The sequence below is a fragment of the Takifugu rubripes genome, chromosome 16 (genome assembly GCF_901000725.2).
Source record: "Takifugu rubripes chromosome 16, fTakRub1.2, whole genome shotgun sequence".
Lineage (NCBI taxonomy): Eukaryota > Metazoa > Chordata > Actinopteri > Tetraodontiformes > Tetraodontidae > Takifugu > Takifugu rubripes.
The window spans coordinates 7,502,987-7,519,524 of NC_042300.1; the positions used below are offsets into that span (position 1 = coordinate 7,502,987).

The following is a 16,538-nucleotide window of genomic DNA, read 5'->3' on the forward strand; positions in this document are numbered from 1 at the left end:
AGTCTGTTGGCGCCCCCTTCAGACGAGGGCAGTTATTGCACACAAACGAGCGACTTGAGAAACTCGACTTGACCTCTTCCTCCTCTACTCCTTGGGCAAAGATGAAAGCTGAGGAGGAGGAGGTGAACGACATGGCCCGGGCTCTGTTGTGGGTATAAAACTGAAGGTGAGGTATTTTCCTTGTCCATTCTCTCAGGTTGTTGAGGCACGTTGACCCTCCTTGTCTGGATCTCGGCATCATTCAGGAACTGGGGAATTTTCTGGATCGGCAGGACGAGGCACAGCTGCAGAAGAGGAAACGGCAGCACCAGAACTGGACTTACAATGCGGTCCCAAAGCCAATGTCCCATGAATGAACGTGGCGTGAGCGAGGCCAGCGGCTCTACGCCGCCTCAGGACCGCTGCTGGGAGGCTCTGCTCAGGAGCGCTCATTAAAATGACGAGCAAGAACACAAAGATGCAAATGAAGCCAGTCGATTTTTTTTAACTGTATGTACATTTTTATTAAAGCTGTACAGTTTCAGCTTGAACTCCAGCTTTCGAGGGTCAATCCGCCACTTGTGTGGTCCAGCAGTGGACCAGTCTGGTTTAAAATCTGCAGCAGCGTCAGTGGGAGGAGGCGTTCCTCCTCCAGCTTAACCGGGTTTGAAGATCAACCACTTGGTGAGTTTAACCCTTGATTTTTAGTCTGAAATGCTGGTAACGAGGATATTGGGTGGAAATTCTCTATATTTTGGCAATAACTTATTTTTATCAGAGGTCACTTGGAACGTAGCTGGTGACTCGGTGAAATGAAGGCACTGGCGGGAGGAACGCGGCGGCAGGAGCTGGCTGCAGAGAGCGGCGCGTGGGCCCTGAGTTATTTGATTGGCTCATAAAGCTGGAGGTCCAGCTTGACCCAAACTTCTCCCGTTGCGACTTCGTGTAGCAGCAGTCTGCGGTTGGCGGCGCCTTTGCTCTCCATCTCTTTCTTTATGGTTGCCACGGGAACCTCGGTGCGGCCGAGGAAATCTGAAAGAGGCAAGAAAACGTGTAGCACAGCGACGGAAAAGGCACAGAGGAAGATGGCGCCGTGCTGTCCCACACCGACCGTCTGGCGAGAACTGGTCTTTCTCAAACACAGTGATGCACAGAACGTCCTGGTAGAGGTCTCTGATGAAGAACTGGCAGTGGAAGTTCCACTTTGGGCTCAGGGTGTCGCTGATGGAGCGAGAGGTGTAGCACTGAGCTCCCATCGTCAGCTCGCAGTACGGGTTGCTTTTACCTGGAAAATGTGAGGATGGATTGATGTGACAGCCGCTGGGAGGACCCGTGGCGCCCCACCGAGGTCTTACCGTTGGGTTTGCAGGCTTTGAGCTCCTGGGCTTCGATGACGGTGACCAACAGGCGGCCGATGCCGCTGCTCTTTAGAGACCGAGCTGACACAGACGCACCGATTAGACAGGAGTCACACACACTTCTATCTTTGTGAGGACCCAGCTCCTTGCCCTAACCATCCCAACTAACCCTCTAACCATAAACCAAATTCTAACTTCAACCTTAGAACCACTTCTTAACCCGCTAACAGTCCTCTGGAGTTGTGAGGACTGGCCAAAATGTCCACTTCCTGGAAATGTCCCCAGTTTGCTAGTAAGATTTGGTAAGACACACACCTTGGTAAGCCTTTTCTCTCCTCTTCTTCTCGGTCTCTATGAAATGTTCAGACGCAGCTTTGATTTTCTGGACCCACATTGTCCTTTAAGACAGCACAAATGATTATTCGTCATATCATCCAGTCCTTTATGGGTGGAGAGCGGAGGTGCCGATGGCGGACCTCTCGTTCAAGGTCTCCGTTTTGAGCGTGTAGACGCGGTCGATGTGCGAGACGTGAAAGAGGGGCTCGTCGCTGGACGGATCAGGGGGCATCTTCACCAAAACCTCATTCAGAAACAGCGGCTGCAGACAGAAAGGTTGACGGTTTAAAACGGATCATGGCAGCGTTTCCATCCCTGCCAGAGAGACGGGCCCCCGGCGTACCGTTTTGTACATCTTCAGCTGCACGTTGGACTTGAGGCTGAAGAGTTTGTCCGACCCGGAGGAGGAGAACTGTTTGGCGCTGTGTGTGAGGAGGAGGAAATCGCTGAAGAGGAAAGCCCACAGCTCCCTGCTGCTCTTGGTTTTGTAAAGTCGGCCGCTGTGCAGCAGCTTGCGAGGCCCGAGGCAGTTCGTCAGCGAGTTGAAAACCAAGTGCTGGAAGACAGCGGGAGCACGTCGCCGCGTTTGGTTCTAGTCAGAAAGGTTCCGCAGCTGTACTGCGGCAGCTCAGCAGTGTTGGTGCGGCCTTACCTCGATGGGCCCCTCACACTGGATGTGAGCCTGCAGCCACTCCAGCCTGTCCGAGTTCTCCTTCTCTCGGACCCCCTCGTTGACCTGGGAGCACAGCTCCTCGGCTCGCTCCAGAGCCTCTCTCAGAGAGCCTTGGTCTGCGTGACCGTCGGGAGTGTGCTCCAGGATCTGACCAGGAGTTGTAAAAATGGGTTTGAAAGGGGCTTGGAAGGAAATATATCATGACTTTAACACTTACGTTCTTTATGATCAGGGGGTAGCGCGTGATCCTCTGCATGGGCTTCAGCAGGAAGCTGGACAGAGGCATCCCCTTACAGCGGTAGTTCGTGGCAATCTTCTGCTCGGGAGGAAGGCAGACGGACATCGTTTGACATCTCAAAACGTTCACCTGCGTTACTCTGGACCGCAGTTCAAACCTTGAGGAAGTCTTTAAAGTCGGGGTGGTCGTGGGTTTTGCTCTGCAGCAGGGCGGCGGCGTTGAGCTGGCAGGAGCAGAAACGGATGTAAGGCTGCATGTGCGCCAGCTCCGACGCCAGCAGGTCTCCGATCAGCTGGACTGGCATGTTCTCACCTCCCGACTTTTTACGCACGCGCAGAGCCCTGGAATAAGGGGCGTATATATCATATTAATCTATTACCGTAAACATGACACCGTTTTTTTACCCACTTGAGTAACTTGGTGTTGCACATAATCAGCTCCCTCCAGTTGACAAAGATCACGCCCATCTCCTCCTCCGTCAGACGGCCCGAGTCAGACATCGGCTTATAGAAGACCTGATTGACAAGCGGAGGAAAAACTTAACCCAGAAGTTGGTTTCCTCCTGGATTTGGTCTCAGTGTCAATGCTCACCTCCAGAACCAGCTCCAGGTCTTCCACGTAGGTCTCCTCGGTGTGGATTAGCTCGTGGATGTAACCCTGCCGCTTCCTCTCCTGAGGGCTCATCGTGTCCAGTGACATCAGGTCAGCACACCCTACGCACACGAGCAAATGTGTGCACGTGCACAAGCAAGCGTGGGCGACAAAGACTTTCCTGTCAGCTGCAGGGTCGGTGTTGAAGGAACCACCACACACGCACAGGACTCTTAAAATCTTCCCTTTATTGGAACTTCTGTGATACTTTATTTACAGCTCAATGCACAGGCCAGAATGAGGCACGTTGTTGTTGCAGAATGTGAACATAACAGCCAACGCTAATGCTAAAGCTAATGCTAATGCACCGCTACCAGAGATGCTGGATGAAATAAACACAGCACCTTCTGTGGTGGAATGCTCACTCTGGATGGTTGCATAGGTGTGTGAATGGTAAAGTAGTCAAACTTAATGGGACATGGTGGTGAAAGACGGGTGGGTAGTTCAAGTCTGTGGTAAGAACGTGGCAAAAATCCTCATTATCACTTCACTTTTGTTCGATCACCGCTATCTGTGTCTTTGTGTTGCTGGTGGTGAAATCACTGGTTAGTACAGGATGAGTCGCTCGGAAGCATTAATAAATAGAAGAGAGGTTCTGATGATGACAATCACAACATTTAGCACGTGCGATCCAGTAGCAGTTAGCAATCAAGGTTATCAGTGATTCACGCAACGTGACCCTTTGCGTTGGATTCAGCAGTTGGGTTAGTGTTAGTGCAAGAGTGAGTGGCCCTGTTAAGAAATCACACCGGTTTTTGGCCTTAATTTGGAAAATTACACTGTTAGGATCCATATTTAACTTTATCAAAATGACACCTCATGCCTTCTTGTCAGATGGACAGTAATACAAGTCTAGCTGCCTCTGTCTCACTTGGTTTATTAGTTAAGGGAAAAATAAGGGAAACACAGCAAGGGCGGGAAAGCATGAAATAAAACCCCCGTGGAAACGAAAGGCAGCGTTTTAAAAAGGAAGCAGGAGAAAGAAGCACGACTGGTGATAAAAACACAAAGCACCACAGTCCTAAACGAGCAAGGTTCAAAACGAAGAGCCGGGTTGTTCTCGCTGGCGACTGGGCGTCAGTTCGGACTGGCTCAGACAGAAAGGGTGAGGGAGAGGAGGAAGAGGAAGAGGAGGAGGAGGAGGAGGAGGAGGAGAGAACAGCCAGCATTACTGTCCTACATAGGAAACAGAAAAAAAAGATGAGGTGGAGGAGGGGGAGGTGAGTGAGGTGAAGGAGAGACAGCAGACATTAATAAAGCTTCAACATGAACGCAGGTCTCATACAAACGTGCATTAATAATGTACAGCTGGAAATGTAAATGTTGTTACTAATTAGCTGCGGCAGGTTGCGAATATTCCTCTGACGAAGTAAAGATCATGTGTTTAATTCAGAACATGGTGATGAGTTAGAACTGAGAGGCTCCCTGTGCCGCTTCACTGAGTTCACCCAGTGCGTCCACCCTCGTTAACACCAGATCGGCGGCTCTGAGACCAGCTCTGAATGCTAATTAAATACACACACCGCCTTTATAAGGACAGGCTTTTGAATCACCACGCCAGATTTAATGTGAACGAGCAACAATCAGATCACACAGTTCCCCACACAGCAGCGATCAGTGAGGGAGCTGAAACCCAAAAGGAGCAGAACTAACTGCTGCCTGATCCCTTTTTAAACGGGCCTGTCAATCAATGGCTGCTAACTTGGTTCTTGACACCGATTTACTGGCAAGAATTTTTGTTTTGGAAGCGAAAATATGCTTATGCACATGACTGCTGAGCATTAAAACATTGGCGATGGAAGCGGCAGGAATGGGGAGCTTAGCTGCGCATAAAAAATGATGAGAGGAAAATGCTGCCTCAGGTTCTGCTGCAGTCCTGCTGGGCTGTGTCCAAGCAGCTGTCCAGTCCCTGATCAGCCTAAGATGCTGAATTGTAAGGAAACAAGAACAAGTCTGTTCATAAGCATATCTCCCATGATTCGGGTTTTAATTGTTGGAGCTGTTAAATCAGAACTGGCTTCAAAGTCGGATCCAAAAATAAATGGAATCAACGGGCGGGAATTTTTGAGCCAAGTGGGCTCGTGTTCACCGGTGATCGCTCGGTGATTGACAGAAAGCGACCCCTCAAGTCTTACCGTCAGTGTTTCCATGCTCTGACATGGACACCGAGTCACCTGCAGGGAGCCAAGGCAACCACGTCACACAACAGTCGGTGTCTGCGACCGGTGACCGCGTCAGTCGGCCTGTGCGGTCGCGTCTCATCGCCATCTCGCCGTAATGTGGACGACACGTGCGACTGTTTCGGCCAGATCAAAGGAGGGGTGGGATAAAAACTCACACTGCTGGCTGGGGTCCGAGTCCGTCGTCATCTTCACGTAGTTGGTCGGCAGCAGGCCCGTGACCCCGTTGACCTCTCCTTTCCACCAATCCGGGTTGGTCTTGTCCAAGATGTTGATCAGCTGACCTTTGGAGAAGCTCAGCTCGTCCTGGTTGGCGGCGGTGTAGTCGTACATGGCGATCACCTGGCACACTGAAGAGACCCGTGGTTGAGGTTACGCGTTCAGAGGAGTCGTAAATGAAAAACATTCATGTTCAGAGTGCTCCGACGTCACCTGGCAGCGGGGACGGGGGAGACTTGGTGCAAGAGGGACTGAGGAGCTTGACGTGCGAGTGGTGAAACCAGCCTCTCTGGCGCTTTTTGCCTCGAGCCTGAAGGGGTAAAAAAAACAGTAATGACAAGAAAAGCTGGTTTAATTCTTCATTGTGGACTCGAAGAATAAGTTGATGCAGACCCGTTACTGAGCAGGCGGCAGAATCGATTACTCACGTATTTCAGCAGCATAAACAGCAATCCTGAGTCTGAATCTACCGATTCGGTGGCTGTGAGTATCCGCCACAAAAACACTCACTTTTGTTGCTTCGGAGAGTTTTGTTCACTGTCTCCTCCCATTGGAAGAGCTGCCAATGTTAGTGCCACACCACTTACATCACTTTGGTTTCTATACAGCAATGTCCCCACAAATATAGATAGATCTGTCGTTAAACGCATTTGAGTGTTTGGGCTCTTTCAGTTCATCCGAGTTAAGCAACTGAATCAGTTGAGTGATTGACAGAAATAAATAATAAAAAAGAGTGTACATTATTGAAATTTGTTCTACTTTAGACTCTTTAAAAAAAGAATCCCCCCTCATCGGGCTTGGAACGCTCACCTGCAGTTCCCCGAGCCACCAGCCGGTGGAGTTCTTTGCCAAGACCACGATCAGTTGCCCCGGAGACAAAGTCAGCTGATGCACAGTTGGCGTGCTGGTGTTGGTGCTGGTGACTGCCTGGGCTATTTCTGTTGACCAAACATAGACAGTTGAATAATAACATCAAGAGAGAATCTGCAGACATGTGGATTTACTGGGCACATTCTCACCAGATTTCTGAGCTCCGGATCTGCTTACCTAAACAAAACAAGTTTGTCATCGTTAATGAGACACACTAATTGCTCCATCTGCAATTTATGCCAGGCATAAATAGATAGTGGGTAATGATTTTTGACCAGTGGCTAACCTCCAGCTCAACAGGTCGGACATAGTTGGAAGGAAACACGCCTGTTTGATCGCCGATGCAACCTCGCCACCACTCTCCTTCTCTCTCCGTCATAATGATGACGTCCCCCTCGACGAACGTCAAGTCTCCAGCTTCTGGGCTCTCGTATGTGTACAGGGCCACGTACTCTGGTGAGGGGAGGAAAAACAGTCACACGCTTTTACATTATAACAGAAACAGAGAACAAACTTACCCTCTAGATGAGCCGAGTCACCCGGGTCTGAACCATCCACACTAGAATGAGAGAATAGGTTAAGTCAGTACTAGTCTGGTTTACAGCTGCGGTGTGTGTGTGTATGTGTGTGTGTGTGTGTGTGTGTTCATACTCGGTGTGGCTGTTGGTCAGTAAGGTGATGCAGTCTTTGGGGAACCACCCCTGGGTCCCGTTCAGCTGTCCCAAACACCAGTCCTCCCTCTGCTGCAGCACGCCAACGATGTCGCCCTGCGAGAGGCTCAGCAGCGCCGTGACGCCATCAGCAGCACCGGGTAAGAGCTCGGAGTGTCTGTCCTGTCTGTCCGACCACGATGTGATGGCTCGAGCCAGCAGAGGAACCGTGGACTGAGGCTGGGGGAGTTCAGAGGGAACCATCCATGAGCTATGGTCTCTGACAGGAACTGCTAACCAGGAAATATCAAAAAAGAGTAGTTGCTACTTAGTAATAACTGGTTTTCCTTCTCACCTGCAAGGAATCGGGTTGTGCTGGAGAAGAACCGTCATTCACCACCTCTATAGCCGGGACTCTGGGGTAAAATCTGGGGTAAATAAGAGCGACAAGAACCCAGAGAGCAGGTGAAGGCTGCTCCCCATCAGTCAGAAGCTGTCTCAGGGACAGACTGCTACCTGGTGTCGGCTGCCGGTGGCGGACGGGGTGTTTTTCCAGGTAAAGGCGGTGCAGAAGTGGTGACATCCATGCTCAGACATTTCTCGGCGTAACTCTGGGGGAACCAGCCCCTGTTTCCACGATAAGTACCGCAAAGCCAGCCTGGCTCTCCAAGGGTCTGCTCATCCACCTGCATCACGGAGGACAGGCAAACATCAGGAGGAGAGTTTACAACAGTGACGAATGCTCCACGTTTGTTTGTACCTCTATAAGACAGTTGGCGTCGATACTCAGCTCGTCTGAGTTGCGAGCTTGAAAGGAATAGAGAGCTCTAAACATGGTCAGCTTTGGGGCTGGCTGCAGATGTCCTCTGTCTTCTTTCTTCCTCCTCTCCTCTTCATCTTTCCTCTTCTTCTCCTCCTCTTCCAGTCTTCTCCTCCTCTCTTCTTCCTCCTGTCTCCTTCTCCTCTCCTCTTCCTGTCTCCTCTTCCGTTCCTCCTCCTCCTGTCTCCTCCTCCTCTCCTCTTCCTCCTCCTGTCTCCTCTTCCTCTCCTCTTCCTCCTCCTGTCTCCTCCTCCTCTCCTCCTCCTGTCTCCTCTTCCTCTCCTCTTCCTCCTCCTGTCTCCTCTTCCTCTCCTCTTCCTGAGCTTTCTCCTGCCCTGCCCTCAGTCGAGCCTGTGCCTCCCTCTCCTCTTCCTCCCTCTGCTCCTCCAAGAGCCTCCTCTGTCGGGCCTCCTCTTCCTCCTTTTCTCTCTGCTGCCGTCTTTCTTCTTCCAGCTTTGCCTGTCTGGGGAAATTAAATGTTGAAAACATCAGAAACGGCAAGAAATGAGCTCCTCTGAACACAAATGTTTCCTGGCACTCACCTGGCAGCCTCCTCTAGCTCTCTCCTCCTCCTCTCCTTCTCTTCTTCCCTGAGTCTCTGCAGCTCTCTCTGCTTCTCCTCTTTGACTCTGTAGAGGTCGTCCAGGACATCCTGCTGCCTCACCTGCTTTTCCCTCAGCTCCTGATGCAGATGCGGGAATTTATTTAGAATAAAAAGGCAAGCAGTCAATATAGGAAGCATCCAGAAGTTAACGGAGCCTAAAAAACCTCTCAAAATGAACAGACATGAAAAGGGATGTTTTTATATGGAAAAAAAGGCAAATGACTTCCACAGGAACATGCAGATGAATTCATATTGTTTCTATTTTCTATACAGCCACAGCAGAATGTGTGTTTTCCCCTTGGGGAGCAGCCGGTAATACACCTGAACCAAAGCAACAAAAACAGAACTCCAGAGTTCCAATGTGCTGATTTAATAATGAGCCACGAGACACAAGATGAACAAATATCCCTTTCCTATGGAGGTAAGCAGAAGGTGTGATTACAATAAATAACAAAGGAGGAGTGAGGAGGAAATGAGTGGAAACTACAGAGAGCAAGGAGGAGAACCTTGATGAGAAAGAAAAGCTGGCTGAGGCAGGCCAGCAGAGACAGAAGGCCCCGCAGGACACAGTCGTCCATATCAGCGAGCTACAGCAAGCACGGCGAGGGCGACGGAGGGAGAAACGCGAGGGAGGAGAAGGTGAGAGGGACCAAGATCCACAGAGGAAAACAGGAAAGGGTGGAAAATAGTGAGAAATCCAGAGACGGGAAGCAGGGAGGAAGAGAAAGGGGAGAAAAAAAGGTGTTAAACCTTTTAAAAACATCAGCTTGGAAACGGAAAACAAAGAAATGTATGTTACCGAATTATTATCGAGCTATGATTAAGTACAGAGGAGGTCATGATGAATCTGTCACTCTCTGACCTTAAGCTCCTTGTTGTACTGGTCCATCTGGGCCAGTTTGTCCGTGGTCTCCCTCTCCAGTGTGTCCAGCTGGTCCTTCAGCCTCCGACAGTTCACACCTTTCTCCGTCACGGACCCAGTGAGGGAGGTCAAAGTTCCCGCTGCAAAGCAAAGACAGGAGGTCAGAAGGGAGGAAGCGCCTCCGACGTCCGCTGCTACAACCGCCTCCTTCACTTACGTGAGATTTTGCTCAGGCCGATGCTTCGCAGCTTCTCCGTCAGCCTTTGCTGCTCTGGGACCAGCAGCGAGAGCTTCTTCTGCCAGTCCTGCAGCAAACAGTCAAAACCGGCGATGATGGATACTTCAATGATGGACACGAAAGATAAAAAGAAAAAACTTTTGACCGGCCTCAAAGTGGAGCTGCAAAGTGTTGATCTCTGAGATGCGGGCGTCCCTCTTCTGGTTGATGAGGTCCACCTCCGCCTTGAGGATCCACCTCTTACTCTGAGCGTCGCGGAGGCGGTCTGAGATCTGCTTGTGCTTGTTGCCCTGTGACAGCGGGAGGCCGATCTTAGCGTGAGGCCGTTCTTTGAATTAAAAACATATGAGCTCCGCGCGTTTACCACAGCCTCCAGCTCCAACTCCAGACTCTTCTTTTTGGCCCTGAGCCGGGAGATCTCTTCCTGCTCCCCCGTTCTCCTTCTGGAAAGCTCCTCTTTCTTCCCTCGCTCCCACTCCTCCCTCCTCTGGCGCTCCATCTCCTGCCTTGCTGCCTGGTCACCAAATACAGCAAAATAGAACATAAATAACCTATTTTTTCTTTAGTTAAATAAACTGATTAAAATGCATCAACCCATGTTTACTGCGCACTATAATGTAGCCACTCACCTCCTTCCTCTCCAGCTCCCTCACCCTTTCCTCCTCCCTCTGTCTCTCCATCTCTCTCATCCTCTCCAGTCGCCTCTCCTCCTCCAGCCTCCTCCGGTTCTCCAGCTCCCTGGCCTCCCTCTCCCTCCGTTCCTGAGCTTCCCTCTCCTCCCTCTCCCTCCTCTCCCTCTCCTTCCTCTGGGCATCTTCTAAAGCCTGCCGCCGCTTCTCCAGCTCAGCGCTGCCTCGTGCAAAGTTCTCCTTCAGCTTGTCCTCAAAGGACACTGAGGGGAAGAATGAAAACATTCCACAGGTGATTCGAAGAAGAGCTATGAATTTGAACCTAAAAACCCCACTTTGCATCATAAAAATACAAAAGCTCAAATAAAAGCTCAAATGCTGCCGGCCTCCTTAGTCTAAGCCTGATTCTAAATCAACATACTCTGTAGGTGCTGTCGTACCATTGCTCTTGTTCTTTTGTGGAGGTTCTGTCTCAATTGTGTCGATTAAACAAGAACTTAGGGGTGGTCCAGTTCCATTAACAAGCTCGATGGGCTTCATCCCTCCTCTGGAACAGAAACAAAGCAGATACCGTTTAAACAACTCAAAAAGAAAAGCACTCCACTGATTCTGTGTGGGTGAGCTACCTGAGAGAGGGAGGAACCAGGTCTTGAGGCAGTGTGAGCGGTAGAGGTCGGCCGCTCTTGGCCATATCCACCAGGTGCATGGCTAAAATGAACTCGTCGCCCTGAAGACGACCGTCTCTGTCCACGTCCGCCAACGTCCTGGGAACGGAAACAGAGTTGCAAACCGGAGCATGTTCAAACAGGAGTGCTCATGTTGGGCAGCTCTGGTGTGGCCTACGCAGGTAAACAACCCCAGACTACACTCACCAGATGGTAGCCAGCTGGGTTTGGGTGAGGTTGGACGCTATGAGCGCGTTTCTCACCTGAGGACCTGCAAAGTTAAACGCTAGAGTGATTCTGATGCTTCGGGTGGTGTGTGTGGCTGCTGGATTGTGGTAAGCGCAATCATCTGCATAAGAACCAATCAGATGTGACCCAAAGGTCCATGTGATGCTTGTTTTAGTGGTGAGTGCTTGTGTGACCTGCCTGATAAGTATCCACTCATGAGTTTGTCAAGCGTGTTGAACTGCTGGCGGTACTTGAGTCTGGAGGCCTGTGGAATGGACCAATCATTTGTGCCCATCTTTGGCGAGTTGCTGGCCAATGATGTCGTGGAGGAAGAATTTGAGCTACAAAAAGAGAGATGTTGAGCTGAAACGTGGCTGAAATGACACAGTATAGAAGCTACTGCGAGCGTTCATGCAGACCATAATTCTCTCAAAGTGGACCAAACTGTAGCAGCGACCCTAATCAGCCATTCTGGGGTTATTTTCAACAATGTCCCTGCAGCCCAGTAAGAGGATGGGCTGGGTCGCTGATGTTTATTTGAGAAAAATGCTCTTTTTTTCAGCCATTGTGGGACTATGACTATGAGGTTTCGGTGGGACAATAGCAGAAGCCGAGAAGGGTCCTCCCTCTGCCTGAAGGCTTCTTTTGCCATGAATGTCTATGAAATAATGCAGCTACACAGTTTTGTAAAGTCTCATATTGAGAATAGAAAGAATTTGTGCCCTGGTGGGTGTCTTTGCACTTTTCTTTTTGTCTCCTTAACACCTGAGGTTAGAATTGTGTGTTTGTGTCTGTGTGTGTGTGTGTGTGTGTGTGCTGTAATGCACCTGAAATCAGATACTCCCGTTTTATTTTCCAAACCTAACAAAATGCCGCAGAACAACCCGGAACAAAACATTTACGAGCTTTTTGAATCACTGCTGCCACTGCAAAAACAAATGTGCAGACTTACAAATATTTTCAACATTGTGACTAAAATATATATATAAACTGTTGCTGACAGAAAAAAAAAGAGGGAATAAATGAATGTGAAAGAAAACCTTCAAAAGTTACCTCCTCAAACAGGACTCCTAATCTAATTCTCTTGGTCTTTAAGCATTCCTACATCTAAACAAACTCACTTCCTATTGTTGCCAACAAGATCATCTGATTTCTAATGGCCTTCCTGCTGTTATCTCGGCTCTGTGTGCCTTCTGATCCTGGACCCTTCCCTGCCTTCCTTTAGACCGCTGATAACGCAGCACCGCTCTTTCTTACAGGCTGCGTTATTAAAGCAGGCTGCAATAAAATCTCCATACAATATGAAAACCAAACCTTTGTTTTGTAAGCCAGAGGATGTTCAGAAGGAATGTAGCTTCCACACAGTCACTCTCTATGTGCCTGAACAATAATGGCAGACTTTGGATTCCTCTGATTTGAATATTGTGCCTTTAGTCCCACTTATCTCACCTGCTGGATCCCAGATCCAGGAGCGAATTTGCCTTTGACATGCTGCTGGGCGGGGAGAACGTCATGGGAGAAGAGAAGCCAGAGTGAGGGAGCCCTGTGAACAAGGTTAGAAGATTTGGGGTTTGCACTCATTCAAAGAAACATGACACAAGACATCAAATTCCCTTCGCGGTTTCCTGACCGTTGTCTATTACGCAATCACACCTACACCATTAGTGCAGGGTGTAGCTGCCCTTGAACTGTGCGTACATCTAATCTTATCATCTCAGATTTCACAGTTGCGGCACGCCAAACTCACAGCAGCAAGGTTATTGACATCTGGCTGTAATTGCTGTGCTCGCGGCTGTCTGCACCTCTGCTTAAGAGGGCACTGATGTTTGCAGCCTGTATCAGAAATATGAGCGAGGAGAGGGGAAGAAGTTGAACGGGAGGTGAGGCTGGTGCCTTCGCCGGAGGAGCAGCTGTAGGGAACAGATGGAAAAAAGGAAAAGCTCCCTTTTCCCACAGTGACCGACAAAGCAAGTTGATACATCCGCAAACTCACGTTTGTTGCTTAGTTGTTGTTGTTGCCGAGCGAATTTCTGGCATAAATTTGCTCTGCTAACGATAGCGTTAGCGTTAACGACACAGCTGCTTTATATCGTTATGCTACTGTTGCAAATGTGCTGCATCAGGGTGTCGAGAGGGAGTTGTTGTACAAAAAAAAAACCCCAACTGTGTCCATCAAGGAAATTAAAATGGTTCCTGTGCAGAACCGACCTGCGTTGCTGTGAACAAGAGGTGGGGGGAGGAGGCTGACGGAGCCATTGTGGAGTCCAGAATTTCCCTGGATGCTGATGAGGGGCAGAGTCATGGGCACAGGAACCAGGGGTTGCATAGGGTTGATGGGGATGGGGGTTAGGATGGGCATGGCTGGTATGGATGACAGACCAACAGACAGGTTGGGCATTGAACCCATTCCTGTTAGGAGGAAACACAGAAGGTGAATGCGAGGAACAACAACAGGGGTTTAGAACACACGATGCAGTCTGGTGAAACAACACAGAAGGAGGATCTTGGGGAGGAAAGCTCTGTTTACCAAATCGTGCAGCTGAAGGGACGATCGGAGCCGAACCGGGAGACTGCTTCATGATGATTGGCAGGGAAGAGGGCAAGCTCCGCCCCTGGAGTCTGAGTTTGATGAGCTTCATGGCGATAGAGAACTCCAGTCTGTCCATCTTCCCATCACTATCTGTGTCAGCGAGGTGCCTACAGGAGGAGGAGGAGGAGGAAGAGAGGGAGAAAACTGAGAGCGACCATTGTTACACAAGCAAAAATCAGAACACACACCGACTGCAGCGAGCCTTGAAAGTTAAACAGGAAGCCCAAAGCAGGCAGGACAATATGACCTCTTTCTGGTCACGTTATCAGGCTGAGGAATCACTAACCAGATTTCAGCCAGGACAGAAGGAGGCAGGCCGGACTGGAGGAAGAACTTCCGGGCTTGTTCTCCTAAAGACCAACAAAAACCACTGATGTTGATGCTGAATGTCACTCGCCACACCAAGAATTTTTTTTTTTTAAATGCCGCTTGTTTGTTGCGGCAACAGTGTACCTGAGACGTAGCCGAGGACGGGGGCCAGGCTGTCGAACTGCTTGTCGTACTTCCCCTTCTCCTCTGGAGTGATGGCCCACACGCTGGTTCCACCTAAACACCAGAAGAAAGTTGGAAACAATCCAACTAAACAAGCCATTTTCTATGACATTTTATAGCAATGCTAATCCAACATGCTAACCACACTGCATCAAATATTAATAGAATTATATAAAGCATATGCATCACTGTACAAAGTCATGCATATTAAAAGGTAATTTTAATTAAATATCAAGTCAAATGTGCAGTTTGATAAATATGAAGTTCTGTTTCGTTAGACATCTTTAATAAGGACCGAGCTGATAATTGAAGGTATCAATGAACTGGGATTGATTCCTTGAACAGCTTAATGAGCTCTGTGAGCACTGGAATAGAAGGGTTGTCTGCATGGACACAAGGCCCACATTAATCACTGTTAATGGGTTATCGAGCGATGAAGCCCGAGAAAAGGCGACAGCGACAGACGCCGTGTCACACACAAGCGGCCTTTAAACTCTTTGACAAAATGATGACAGAACTGTTCAATAGACGTTCTAATTGGCCAGATGGGGAGCGGTGAGATTTAACAGCTCAGGGTCGACACTCAACCCGCCCTGACAAGAAAGGCCGCAACCCTCCGTCATGTATTTCCCGTCTAATTAAACACTTAAACTTTAGGTTTGACGTCAACATTACCAGGAGAAACAAGTAGAACTGATCATAAAGTAGCGACCAAATCAAACCAGTCCTTAACGTCTGGGCACGGAGGGTGTAATTTATTCCCCAGCTTCAGGAAATGCCACTCTGCCCACCACGGAACGTCTTCCTGCTAGAATAATGCATTCCCAGCTCAGGACCGTGTGCAGATTTAATGAGGGAATATTCTCCACACAACGGGTAGAAGGAAGGAACGTCACCATTGTCCGAACAGTTTAATGGAAAACCTGAACCACGCCTGCTGATCCGGCCCCGCGGCAGGCTTCTTTCAATATTTAAACAACCTTCCTGTTGGCCACAGCAACACGTGAGCAGGTAGACCATTTTATCGGCCGGCCCGTGTGCGTCCTGCAGAACCAGGCCTAGATTCTGGGGTCGTCAGCAGATTACAGCCATGAAAAAAGGAGACGATAATTAATCTCGCTCAGAGATGCGAGTGGTCTTAGCGATGTGTCACTGGCTCTGAGCGGGGACCTGCTTAGGAAGTTATTTTGGGGCAAAAGGGGGGAGGGAATGTTATAATATGTAGCACAGTACCACTGGGATATGTGGCTAGTGGGGACACATCAACAGGCCATTAGGTAGCATTCACAGAGTTAGAGGATGATGACAAGCTCTTCGCTTTAGCCTCCGCCTTAGTCTACAGAAAACCAGTTCAGACTGGTCCAACACAGCAGCTCAGCACCTAAATACAAAAGATCTGTCTGCAGGAGTGTGTTTGTAAGCTAAAGCGTCATGCACCAACAATGCCTGAGCACTTTATGAACACACCCAGAGCTTCTGATCAGCCTGTTGTCGCCACCCAAACCACCACAGAATCTGTCGGCAGGGAACCTCTTCGCAGATTTCCCGTATTTCCATCACTCCTGGGGAGTCGGGCTCCTCTCTGTGTGTAATCGGGTCGATATCAGACGGGGGACGGAGGCCCCCACGGGGACCACCGCTGCAAACCGGTGTCCTTCTACACCATTCGTGCACACCAGCAGATTTAGGATGAGCCGCTGTTACCGTTCATGTCTGCAGGTGATGAGCACAGGCAGGGGGAAGGGGGGGGTCCTCAGCTGCTGAGCTTCCTTTCAGGCATCTGTGGGGGGAGAGAGGGAACGACAGAGAGCGGGTCAACGAAGGAAGTTAATATGCAACGTCAGAGCAGGAGAGAAACAACCTGAAAGTACAGACGAGTTCGGCGAGTCGTTCAAGTCTCGAGGATTATTGAGCACCATTACTCACACTTTAAGTAGAAAATAAACACAATATCAAAGGGAAGTGCAGTCCGCGTCCATGGTTACTGCTGCTGCGGAGCGTCCTCCGCGGGATCTCTGGTCCCGGGAGACGGGCGGCGAGGATGACAAAAGGTTTCTTTCCCTGCTCACCTGAGGTGGCCTCACATCTACTGTTTCCTGTCCCTGCGCTTCATCCTTCCATCGTCCTCGCAGCAGCGGCGGATGTTCCCCTCCACACACACGCTTCCTCGTCAGGTCTCGTCCTTCACACATCTCAACCCGCTCCGCTCCCCACGCCATCGTTCCCCAGCTCCCCTCTTTCGTGGCCGCCCCCCAC

The 16,538-nt window shown here is 49.8% G+C and overlaps 1 protein-coding gene across 1 annotated transcript; it reads right to left on the bottom strand.

The window, feature by feature from the left end:
• Positions 1 to 477: 477 nt before the first annotated feature.
• On the bottom strand, positions 478 to 16,503 carry itsn2a (intersectin 2a). The gene is made up of 41 exons (XM_029850009.1): positions 16,209 to 16,503; positions 15,987 to 16,062; positions 14,244 to 14,336; positions 14,077 to 14,140; positions 13,728 to 13,897; positions 13,409 to 13,609; positions 12,650 to 12,743; positions 11,399 to 11,541; positions 11,180 to 11,243; positions 10,934 to 11,071; positions 10,748 to 10,854; positions 10,308 to 10,570; positions 10,043 to 10,192; positions 9,828 to 9,968; positions 9,658 to 9,745; positions 9,441 to 9,580; positions 9,085 to 9,165; positions 8,517 to 8,656; positions 8,275 to 8,437; positions 7,915 to 8,142; positions 7,671 to 7,840; positions 7,510 to 7,582; positions 7,156 to 7,394; positions 7,023 to 7,063; positions 6,791 to 6,957; positions 6,654 to 6,681; positions 6,445 to 6,572; positions 5,848 to 5,944; positions 5,574 to 5,765; positions 5,371 to 5,409; positions 3,176 to 3,297; positions 2,993 to 3,099; positions 2,742 to 2,925; positions 2,564 to 2,662; positions 2,326 to 2,493; positions 2,017 to 2,229; positions 1,814 to 1,935; positions 1,653 to 1,735; positions 1,335 to 1,418; positions 1,091 to 1,264; positions 478 to 1,011 (listed from the first exon to the last, which is right to left on the bottom strand). The coding sequence occupies exons 2-41, from the start codon at positions 15,991 to 15,993 to the stop codon at positions 860 to 862; spliced, it is 5,157 nt and encodes a 1,718-aa protein (XP_029705869.1). The 5' UTR covers positions 15,994 to 16,062; positions 16,209 to 16,503; the 3' UTR covers positions 478 to 859.
• Between the last annotated feature and the right edge of the window lie 35 nt (positions 16,504 to 16,538).

Bases quoted from the DNA above. Each gene is read 5' to 3' on its own strand.
- itsn2a (XM_029850009.1), bottom strand. The intron at 9,746-9,827 runs GCCGGTCAAAAG...TGTTTGCTGCAG, and splicing joins CTTTGCAGCTCCACTTTGAG to GACTGGCAGAAGAAGCTCTC. The intron at 2,663-2,741 runs GTTTGAACTGCG...CCTCCCGAGCAG, and splicing joins ACTTTAAAGACTTCCTCAAG to AAGATTGCCACGAACTACCG.